This window comes from Neomonachus schauinslandi, chromosome 16 (assembly GCF_002201575.2).
Source record: "Neomonachus schauinslandi chromosome 16, ASM220157v2, whole genome shotgun sequence".
NCBI lineage: Eukaryota > Metazoa > Chordata > Mammalia > Carnivora > Phocidae > Neomonachus > Neomonachus schauinslandi.
The window spans coordinates 15,959,721-15,970,867 of record NC_058418.1 but is presented as its reverse complement, the minus strand read 5'-3'; the positions used below and the strand labels follow the sequence as shown (position 1 = coordinate 15,970,867).

Sequence of the window (11,147 nt, the reverse complement as noted above, 5' to 3'; positions counted from 1 at the left end):
CGCGGCCGTTTGCTCTTCTAGTGGGTCGCGGAGGCGGCGGCGGCGGCGGCTTTTCCCGCGGCCGTTTGCTCTTCTAGTGGGTCGCGGAGGCGGCGGCGGCGGTTGAGGAGCGTAACGGTCGCCGGGCTCCGGCACGACGATGGCAGCCTTGGGGCCCGGAGGCTACGCGCGGAACGATGCAGTCGAGAAGCTGCCATCCGTCACGGTGGGAGTTCCGGCGCGGAGGGGCCAGGGCTCTCCGCCCCCCGCTCCGCCGCTCTGTCTCCGGCGGCGGACACGATTCTCGGCGGCGCTGGAGGACACGGTGCAGAACCGGGTGAGGAGCTGTTTGCCCTGCCCACCCCAGGTCCAGGGTCCCTGGGCCTCCCCTGGTCCCGCCCTTAGATCGTTGGCCCCGCCTATCAGCCCTCGGCTCGTCCCCTCAGGCTCCTCTCTGGCCGGCTTCGTTTCAAGGTCCCGCCCCGTTAGCCAGGGCTCCTCCCACTCCCCCGTTTCCTTCTCTCTCGGGTAGTGCCCACCTTTCCTAGCTCATTTCTCCCCTCCCTCCGAGTATATTTTAGTTCTAATCACCATCGGCTCCCTCCTTCCTGCGTATCCTTTCAGTCACCTTTAGATGTCTCTCTGGGCCCTTCCGTTTTTGTTGACCTCTCTCTTCGCTGGATCTTTAGGGTATCTACCAGTATTCAGTCCCCAATCCTACCTACCTCGTCTGTCCCTCAGTTCGCTCCACCTTCTCGCCTTACCTGCCTTCTCTTTCCTTCTCCCTTACCGGTGTGGAATTATTACATATTGCCACCCGAAATTATGGAGACCATTTGAGTGATTGTAGAATCTCAGCACCGCTTCCGAGGCGGGGGGGTGGCGTACAGAACAGTTCCCTGAGTCCTTAGAGAAACAAAGATTTTAGAGTAGGTAGAAGGAATTCCATTAGCACAGCAGCAATTTAAAAAATTGTTCTCCAACTCTCTGAGCTACAAAGTCTGTTTTTATAAAATAGAAGTTACAATAACCATACCATGGAGTTGCAGGGAGCAGAAATGAAATTGTGACTATGACCTGCTTGGCAGAGTCCAGGTAGAGGGTGGAAACATGGTAGATGCTGGTGGATCTTGTTCCTGCCACAAAGATTCCTGCTGCACTCTGATTATATCACCCATTCCTGGCTGCAAGGCCTGGGCAAGTGGACCCTGCCCACCTCTCTGGCCATACCTTCATTGTCCTCTCTTTTACCAATGGTCAGTCACCCTAGCCTGCTTTCTGTTTTCCTGAGGCTCCAAGATCTCTACCACCTCCTAAGTGTTTGCTGAGTCCTCTGGGCTTTTTGCTGCAGTCCACCTGGCTGGCTCTTCATCCCTCAAGTCTCAGCCTGAATATCCCTACCCTGAGAGGTCTTCTTGAACCCCAGCCTAAGACAGACATCTACTTTAATCTTTTACCTAGCATCCTGTACTTCATAGCCCTTATCTTGTATGTTCCTGAAAGTGCCTTGTGAGCTCTAACCTGTGTATAAAATAGAGGAATAGCAATAGCAATTTCAGAGAGGCAGTAAGCAATGTGGTTAAGCAGCCTCTGGACCCAGACTGCCTGGGCTTAAACCTTAATTCTGTTTTGTTTTGTTTAAGATTTTATTTATTTATTTTGAGAGAGTGAGAGAGAGTAAGCATGAGCCGGGCGCAGAGGGAAAGAGAGAAGCATACTCCCCGTGGAGCAGGGAGCCCGATGCAGGGCTCTATCCCAGGACCCTGAGATCACGACCTGAGCCAAAGGCAGATGCTTAACCCACTGAGCCATGCAGGTGCCCCCTTAATTCTGTTCTTGTTATGAACTGTTCTGTGCCTCAATTTCCTCATCTGAGGAAATAAGGATATAATATAAATGAGAATAATGAGAATAATAATGTAAATACATATTTATAAATATAATATAAAGATTCCCTTGTAGGGTATTTGTGAGGATTAAGTGAGCTCACATATCTTAAGCATTAGAACAATACCTGGCACATTGCAATTACTCTATTAGTGGTAGCTACTACTGCGTTGATTCTGTATTTTGGGTAATTGGTGTCATTTATTTATTTTTCTTGTTTGGTGGCACAGAGTCCCTCTGGCTAACATAAGATCTACTTTAAAAATTACCATTATGGGGTGCCTGGGTGGCTCAGTTGGTTAAGCATCTGCCTTTGGCTCAGGTCATGGTCCCGGGGTTCTGGGATCGAGCCCCGCATTGGGATCTAACCCTGCGTCAGGCTCTCTGCTCAGGGGGGAGCCTGCTTCTCCCTCTGCCTCTGCCTGCTGCTCTGCCTACTTGTGATCCCTCTCTTTTTCTCTGTCAAATAAATAGATAAAATCTTTTTTAAAAATGACCATTATATTATATTAATACCCAGTAATGCTGATTGACAGATATAAAAAACGATGTGAGTGCCATTGCCTGATTGCTTGGGTTAGAGTTCTGGTGCTGCTCCTTCCTGGATGGGTTACTTCTCTGGGCCCCTTTATATCCTCATCTGTAAGATGGAGATGATGATGATGATAATGCCTACATCACAGGGTTATTGTGAACATTAGATAAGTCAGTACAGCTATAGGTATTTAAACAGAGCCTGGCTCTTGGTAAATGCTCAAGAAGTGTGAGCTATTATTATCCTATGTTTGCCTCTCATTTCTGAGGCCAAGGACTTGCTTGAGAATGCTTTACTTTGTAATAATTGGAAGCTAGTATATTCAGGATATGAAAGTACCACAATTCTAATAGTCCATATTCTAAATAGTTTTAATCAACCGTGATGGAGACTCACCCATTTAAATTGCTTTGCTTAGAGAATTTTTAAATTTTAAATGTGACTGTTCACTTGTTTCTTTACTTGTTGAACCTCTAGACTGTGAATTTGCTGAGGGAACAGATGGTGTCCACTCTTGCTCACTGCTGTCCCTCCTGCAGGGCCCAGGGTCCTGGCTTTGGAGCCAAAGACTAGCTGGGTTTGTAGCCCAACCTTGCCACTCCACAGGTGTGGGATTTTGAGTCTCAATGACCTCATCTGTAAAATAGGGGTGACAGGCGCCTGGGTGGCTCAGTCATTAAGCGTCTGCCTTCGGCTCAGGTCATGGTCCCAGGGTTCTGGGATCGAGTCCCACATTGGGCTCCCTGCTCCGCGGGAAGCCTGCTTCTCCCTCTCCCACTCCCCCTGCTTGTGTTCTCTCTCTCGCTGTGTCTCTCTCTGTCAAATAAATAAAAAAAAAAAATCTTAAAAAAATAAATAAATAAAATAGGGGTGACAATTGTGCCTTCTTCCTTGGGTTGTTGTGGGGTTTCAAACCTTTCATCCATATAAAATACTTAGAAACTTATTCAGAGGTCACCTTCTCCGTGAGGCCTTCTCTCCTTCCCCTATACTCCCAGTCTCCTTCTCTGCTTTATTGTTCTCTTTGCTCCTATCATCACCTGACATCTATTTTACATATTTGTTGTTTTTTATGTCCTCCATCCCATCACCACTAGAATGTGAGCTCCAGGAGGGCAGGGATTTTGTCTGTCTTCCTCACCATTCTGTGTCCTTCAAAGCCATGTTGAGAAGAACAAATGTCAGCTGTTGGTAGCCTGACTGTAGAAGCTCGGTGTTGGAGGTCACAGGGACTGAATGGGTGGCTGAAGCACTGGTGCCACGAAGGACCTCCTGGGACAGGTCCTTCTGACTTGGACTTTTTCCCCACAGGTGTCACTGGAGAAGGTACTTGGCATCACAGCCCAGAACAGCAGTGGCCTAACCTGTGACCCTAGCACAGGCCACGTGGCCTACCTAGCAGGGTGAGTGAATGGAAGCTTTTCCATATGTAGACTGCAGACAAGCTACCTACCCCTGAGGGCTGCAGAGAGGATTCCCTGGGCCCATCCATGTCTAGAATAGTACCTGGCCTGTGGTGAGCACTATGAAAGCCTTATTGTGACTGCAGGTGGGAGGTGGCAGCAATTCTGGGAAAGACCCAAGGCGTGGTGTCAGACAACTGGATTTATGGCCCAGCTCCACCACGTGATCCTCTGTGAGCACCTCATTTTTCATCCATAAAACAGAACTAGTGATATCCTCCTCTTGGGTAGTTGAGAGGACCGAAAGATATCCTCCTGCTGTTGATTACACAGATACTGATCTAGCCTGGCACTGTTCTAGGCACTGAAGGGACCCTTTCATGCCTATAGGGCAAGCCAGACCTGTAGTCTTTCTTAATGAACTGTATCCGTTATTCAGTCTTTGGGATGCAGTCCAGGATAGAGGACAGGGGTGGGCTCTTGAATTTGACAGTGTATGGATTCATGTCCCCACTCTGTCCCTGACCAGCTGGGTGACCCTGGGCAAAGGACTTTTCCCTCTCTGGGCTGCAAGTTTCCTCATCTCTAAAAGGGGGCTAAGATGTCCGACTTCACCTGGCAGTTATGAGGATTTAAAGAGGTTATGCCCATAAGGTCTTTATTAGCCGAGGGTCTGACAGAATAGTTACCACAGAGGAAGTGTTGGTTTCTGTCTAAGAATATATTATTTAATAATGTGCAGTGCCCTAGAATTCTCAGTGTAGATACCTGGAGGGGGAGGAGAGACTCTTCTGTTCAGAGGGAGCCTTATTTATGTGTGGGCTCTTCTCTTGGGAATGGAATCATCCTTGGACCCTAGTACGTCCTTTAGTTTGGGCACATTTTCCTCTTTCTCCCCAGCTGTGTGGTGGTGATTTTGAATCCCAAGGAAAACAAGCAGCAGCACATTTTTAACACTGCCAGGTAGGCTGGGCCCTGGGCATTGGGTAGGGGTGGGACCAGGGTCCTGGCATCTACCCCCTTCCCCACATTGCTTGGAAGCTTGTAGGTGGGTGACTAACTCATTCACTCACCCACTGGTTCAGCTACATTCTGCTGCTTTGTGCTAGGTAGTGTTCCAGGTGCTGAGGACAGTGAGAATCTCTGCTCTTGTAGAGCTGATAGCTTAGCAGCGGGGGACGACTAAACCAGTTGGCAAATTACTAGGCAACTCTGACCATTGCTGTGGAGGAAAGAATGAGGACGTGTTAGGGTGGGTGTGCAGGCAGAGAATGGTGGGGGACAGGGGAACTATATCAGAGGGCCCAGGGAGGGCCTCCTGGAGGCTGAGAAGTAAGGGGGTGACCCCTGTGAAAGTGTGGGGAGAGTATTCCAGGTAGAGGGAGCCCCAAGCACAAAGGCCCTGCAGTGGTTAAGAATCTTGGAGTTTTTGAGGAGCAGCCAGGGAGTCCTGTGCCTGGAATAAAGAAGTGAGTGAGGGCGAGATGAGGCGGAGACAGAAGCCACTTCTGGGTATTGGCAATTTTTAAACTTTTTATATTGAAATAATTTTAGACTTTAAAGAACAGTAGAAAGAATGCCTGTATACCTTTCATCCATTTTCCCCAAATGTTAACCTTTTGCCACATTTGCTTTATCATTCTTGGTCTATATATGTGGTAATTTTTTTTTCTGAACCATTTGAGAGCAAGCTGCAGACATGACACCCCTGTACCTCTGATTATTTCAGTGTGTATTTCCAGTGGGGGGGGAGCATTAGCCTTCAAAACCACAATACGATCAGCAAAGGCAGGAAATTAAAATTGGTACATCACTACTATCTAAGCCTCTTTCAAGTTTTAGCATTTATCCCAAGAATGTTCTTTAGAGCGAAAGGATTCTGTCCAGTATCACACGTTGCATTTAGTTGTCTCTTCAGGCTTTTTCAGTCTGAAGAGGTTTCTTCATGTGTTCTTGACTTTGATGACCTTGACACTTGAGGATTACAGGCCAGGTATTTTGTAGAATGCCCCAGCCTTTGGGCTTGTCTGATGTTTCCTCATAGACTGAGGTTCTGTAGCAGAAGGAATGCTGCTTTTGCCTCTGCATTCTGGCAAGAGGCTAGATATTGATCTCTCCTATGACTGGTGGTGTTCGCTCGGGCCCTTGGTGAAGGTGGTGTCTGCCAGGCTTTCCCGCTGTGAAGCCTCTTTTCCTCTGGTGATTAGTGAGTATCTTGCGGGGAGCTTCTCTGAAATTGCAGATATTACCCTGTTCCTCATCAGACTTTGATTCACTAGTCTTAGCATGGCTTTGACATTTTACAAAGGCTCTGCAGGGCATTCTGATGTGCGGCCGGGGCCCTGCGCTGTCAGGTTAGGTCACATGGGCAGGACTTCCCTGTGTTGAGGTCTCCTCATCTCAAAACTGGCTGAGAGTCCTGACTCCAGAGAGTGCCCTTGAGGAATGAGTGCAGTGATGTCCGTATAGCATTTTGCAGAGAGCCGGGCACAGGCTCAAGGCAGGCGACAGGTTAGGAGTGGCTACAGACAACAGAAACCCACAGCAAGCATGGCTTCAAACACAAGGGCATATACCCTTCTTGCGCGGATGAAGTCTGGAGGTGGGCACCCAGGCGGCTGGTGTCTCTGCAAACATCAGGAACCCCTGGCTGCCTGTCTTTCTGTTCCACCATGCCTATTGTGAGGCTCCTGTTCTTGAGGCTGTCTCATGGTCCGAGATGGAGTTCTGGCTGTCATGTCCTTGATTCGGAAGGAGAATGACTGGGGATCAGGGCAAAGAGTTCCCTTTGAGAAGCTCTTCTGGAAACCACACACAGCATTTCAGCTTACTTCTCGTTGGCCAGAGTAAACTGTGCAGCTGTGCCCGTGTGGCTGCAAGAGAGGTGAGGGATTGCACTCGCGCTGGGGGTGCAGCCATCCTAATTAAAACTCGGATTCTGTCGGTGAGGAAGCAGGGGCAAGTGGCCATCGGATAGGCGGCTTGCCTTGTCTGCTGCTGTAGGAGTGATGGGAGGCCACCAGAGTTGAGGTGATGATGATAAATGCTCTGTGAGATTGTCAAAACGCAGGATTTACTTACAGATTTGCACACCAATTAACTCAGGTGAGGGAGGCAATTACTAGACTATTAAGGAGCACAGATAAAAAAGAGAGGGGAGAAGAAAACAACAGTGTAGTCCGGGAACCATGAAACTTGCTGCGAAGAAAACACGCAGATGAGTCTGGTGACTCAGTCCTTGTGCAGGCTGGAGAGAAAGGTGTTAATTGTTCATGGGTTTTCCAGAACACCATGCGTGTTTAGCTGTGGAGCGCATGCTGCAGGCTTGTGTCTGGGTGCCGTCTGCCAGGATCTGCCCTTCAGTACCACCCCCCATAGTTAGGCCAGATCTGTGCCATTTCCTGTACCTGAATTTCTCGGGGTTACAGGGTGGGTGGGGTCTTAGGGAGCCCACCCCTCCTGAGGGAGAGGAAAGGAAGGTCCCTGTCCAGTGACCCCCCATCTGGGTTTGGGGCCTTTGCTTTGACCCCCATTTCCCTGTGCCACTGACCCCCTTCTGGCAGCAGGGAATGCAAGGGACGCCCTGTGTGCTGTGCTGGGCACACAGGCAGCTGTGACTCTGTGGGACCTGCTGGCACTCCCCTCTCCTGGCCTCTTTCAAGGCTTAGAAGCAGAGAGTGGGCAGAGTTCTGTGAGCACAGCCAGACAGGGGTCCGGCTGCCTACCCCACCTTGGAACCAGTGACCAGCCCCTTTCCTTACCCCCAGGAAGTCTCTGAGTGCTCTGGCCTTCTCTCCTGATGGGAAGTACATAGTGACGGGGGAGGTGAGTTGTGATGGTGACTGGGTGGGGAGGGATCTGGGGCCATTCCTTCTACCCCCCAGTAGGCCTGGGAAGTCCCTAGAATAGCTTATCCCCAGGCCAGAAAGTCCCATGGCAGATGGGGGAGGCGGCTTTTGGACACATCCTGGGGCAATGCCAATTTCAGCCCTATTAGCCCTTCTAGCCCTGCCTGGCGCAGAACCTATCCGCAGTAACGGCCCCGCCTTCCCCAGAACGGGCACAGGCCTGCTGTGCGCATCTGGGACGTGGATGAGAAGAGTCAGGTGGCAGAGATGGTGGGCCACAAGTACGGCGTGGCCTGTGTGGCCTTCTCCCCCAATATGAAGCACATTGTGTCCATGGGCTACCAGCACGACATGGTACTCAACGTCTGGAACTGGAAGGTGAGACGACCGGTGGGGGTGTGGGCCGGCAGCCAGCTGCCAGAGCACTCTGAGGCTCAGGCATTGAGCGAACTAAATGAAATAATTTGGTGAAGTGTTCATTTATCAAAAAAATATTTATTGAGCACCTATTGCATGCTGATCCCCGTTCTAGACACTTACTGTGAGGCATATGACAAGCTCTCAACTAGTGGAATTACATAATTATTTTCTTTTCTTTTTTTTTTTTTTTTTAAGATTTTATTTATTTATTTATTTGAGAGAGAGAGCACATGAGAGAGGGGAGGGTCAGAGGGAGAAGCAGACTCCCTGCTGAGCAGAGAGCCTGATGCGGAACTCGATCCTGGGACTCCAGGATCATGACCTGAGCTGAAGGCAGTTGCTTAACCAACTGAGCCACCCAGGTGCCCCTACATAATTATTTTCATATCAACCAGCTGTGACCTTGAGCAAGTGACTTTATTTCTCTGTGAGTCTTTCCTCATCTGTAAGATGGATATGCTAGCATCTACCTCATTGAGTTGTGAGAATTCAGTGAGTTATGTGCCGGAAGGCTGGACTTTGGAACAGCTAGGGAAGGACTTGGAGGTGGCAGAGGTGGGTACCAAATCCTGGCTCTGTTCATTACCTGCTGTGTGACCTTAAGCACATGACACTACCTCTCTGTGCCTGGCAGAGGTGGGGAGAAGCACCTTCCACATAGGACTACCGAGAGGATTTCATGCTGTGCAGGCTCAGCCATGTGTGAGCTGTAGAGCATGGACTCTTGGGGAGAGTTCTGGAACTTACATGTGGAAACCTTTCCAAGCCTCAAGTCTCCTCTGTATTGGGAAAGATAAGAGTGCCACACATAGGTTTTTCCATAAAGCAGCTCACTGGAGGACCCAAAGAAAACTGACTTGGAGCAGGGGAGGGTGAGGAGATATAGGGCTGAGAGCAAAGGCACAAATGATCCAATGGATGGGTGCTGGCATAAATTTGTCTGCATTGATTTTTTCCAGAAAGACATTGTGGTGGCTTCCAACAAGGTATCGTGCAGGGTCATCGCCCTCTCCTTCTCAGAGGACAGCAGCTATTTTGTCACCGTAGGGAACCGGCACGTGAGGTTCTGGTTCTTGGAAGTCTCCACAGAAGCAAAGGTAGGTTTCTTACCCTGCCCCCTTAGCCAGCCTGGGGGAGTAACCATTAGGAGCAGTATGGACTACTGTTTTTACCTGAGATTTGGAGGCAATGGCCTCAAAGGTTGTCTGGCCTCTGGTTCAACTTCTGCTTCTGGGCCTGCTCTGTAGGTGGTGTCAGGCCCTGCTGGGAAATCTCCTCCCCACCCACTGACCCTGGGGCCAGATCTCTTTCCTGGACTGCTGCCTTCCAGCCCCTCTGCCTGGAAGTGTGTATTCTGTTTTTTTCTTCCCTTCTCCATTTGGAGGAATGTCTTAGAGTCCTTCTGTTGAGCTATGTGTCATAGTCTCTGGCCGTAAGAGTCCCATTGTGACCTTGCTGGGATCTAGGCCATGTGGACAGTGTCTTACCATGCCCTGCTATGCCTCCAGGTGACGGGCACGGTGCCCCTTGTAGGGCGTTCAGGCATCCTGGGTGAACTGCACAACAACATCTTCTGCGGCGTGGCTTGCGGCCGGGGCCAGATGGCAGGCAGTACCTTCTGTGTGTCCTACTCGGGCCTCCTTTGCCAGTTCAACGAGAAGAGGGTGCTGGAGAAGTGGATCAACCTGAAGGTACCCCAACACTCCTCCCTGCCAACAAGGGGAAAAACACTCTTCCCAGGATGCTCAGTAATATCCCTGCCTGGTAGTTGATCCCACTCGCTCTGGGTCTGACTCCTCAGAAGTTCTGCTTGTGAGACTCTGGGTGAGTGACTCTCCGTCGCTGAACCTCAGTTTCCTCATCTGTAAAATGGAAATCCTGCTGCCTACCTCACAGAGTTGATCAGGGAGTCCCATGAGATAATAAACAGAAGGCAGGCAGCACAGTTCCTGGTTCCCTGTCATGGGCTCAAGGTTACAGTTCTCTCCCATCACTGTTTGACCCAGTTCCCATTTCTCTTCTTCACTGAGTACTCGTAGCTGGTGGGAAGACTGCATCTTTTTTTTTTTTTTTTTTTTTTATTTAAGGTTTTTTTCATTTTTTTTTTCATTTAAAAAAGGACTTTTTAAAATTACATAACGTTTTATTTTATTTATTTATTTTTTAAGATTCTTTTGACAGAGAGAGACAGCGAGAGGGGGAACACAAGCAGGGGGAGTGGGAGAGGGAGAAGCGGGCTTCCTGCCGAGCAAGGAGCCCGATGCGGGGCTCGATCCCAGGACCCTGGGATCATGACCTGAGCCGAAGGCAGATGCTTAACGACTGAGCCACCCAGGCGCCCCAGAAATATGTAACATTTTAAATTAAAGGATGACATATTTATAAATTGCAGAACCGCTTTTCTTCAGGTTCTGAGGGTTTGAATCCAAACCGTTTTCCTGTTCTGAGACTGGATGGCTCTCAGCAGGAGCATCATGGTTTTACCTCCTTTTCCTAGCCCTGCTCCTGTGGCTCCCCTCTAGAACTCACCTTTAGGGCTAATGGCATCAGGCCTGTGGAAGAATTGGGAGTTTCATCTGTTTTTCCTAGATGGTTAAACATCATTTGTTTTTTTCTCGTTTGAATCCTCTTTCTAGAACTTCAGCAGCTTAAGCAAGTCCAAAGCTTTCGACAGATGGATGGTTAGCCCCTGAGCAGTTGTCTTAAATGACTTATAAATTAAGTCCCTCTAGATTTGGAAAAGCTCCTCTAATCAGCATCCAGAGGTCTGGCACTTCCTGCCCCTTCCATCTGGGTATCCTGGTGGGATAGCGGGTCCGAGAGCCTTTTCTGTATACAGTCACATTTTTCCGTGTTGCTCTGAAGTCTAATCTCTCTGAAGTTGTTTTTAAACAATAGGGAATAAAACATAAGCCCCCAATTCCACTGTGCTTCTGCATGTTACCTCTCCAAGGTCATAGTCTGCTGAGCAGATGATTTTCCACACACAGCTGAGTTCTTCTATAGACAGTGATGACAGTTCTTTTGCAGTTTGTGCCTCTGCCTGCCTGCTGGCACGTTTCCTTCAGTAGTGAC

General features: G+C 49.3%; 1 protein-coding gene across 2 annotated transcripts in view; it reads left to right on the top strand.

Moving 5' to 3' along the window:
• The first annotated feature begins 139 nt into the window (after positions 1 to 139).
• Positions 140 to 11,147, top strand: part of WDR62 (WD repeat domain 62) — a 41,838-nt gene continuing 30,830 nt past the window's right edge. For both annotated transcript variants that reach the window (XM_021700791.1, XM_021700793.1), the window contains exons 1-7: positions 140 to 316; positions 3,713 to 3,804; positions 4,705 to 4,767; positions 7,572 to 7,629; positions 7,860 to 8,030; positions 9,032 to 9,169; positions 9,581 to 9,763. In XM_021700791.1, the coding sequence (XP_021556466.1) occupies positions 140 to 316; positions 3,713 to 3,804; positions 4,705 to 4,767; positions 7,572 to 7,629; positions 7,860 to 8,030; positions 9,032 to 9,169; positions 9,581 to 9,763 (882 nt within the window). The remainder of the gene's footprint in view (positions 317 to 3,712; positions 3,805 to 4,704; positions 4,768 to 7,571; positions 7,630 to 7,859; positions 8,031 to 9,031; positions 9,170 to 9,580; positions 9,764 to 11,147) is intronic.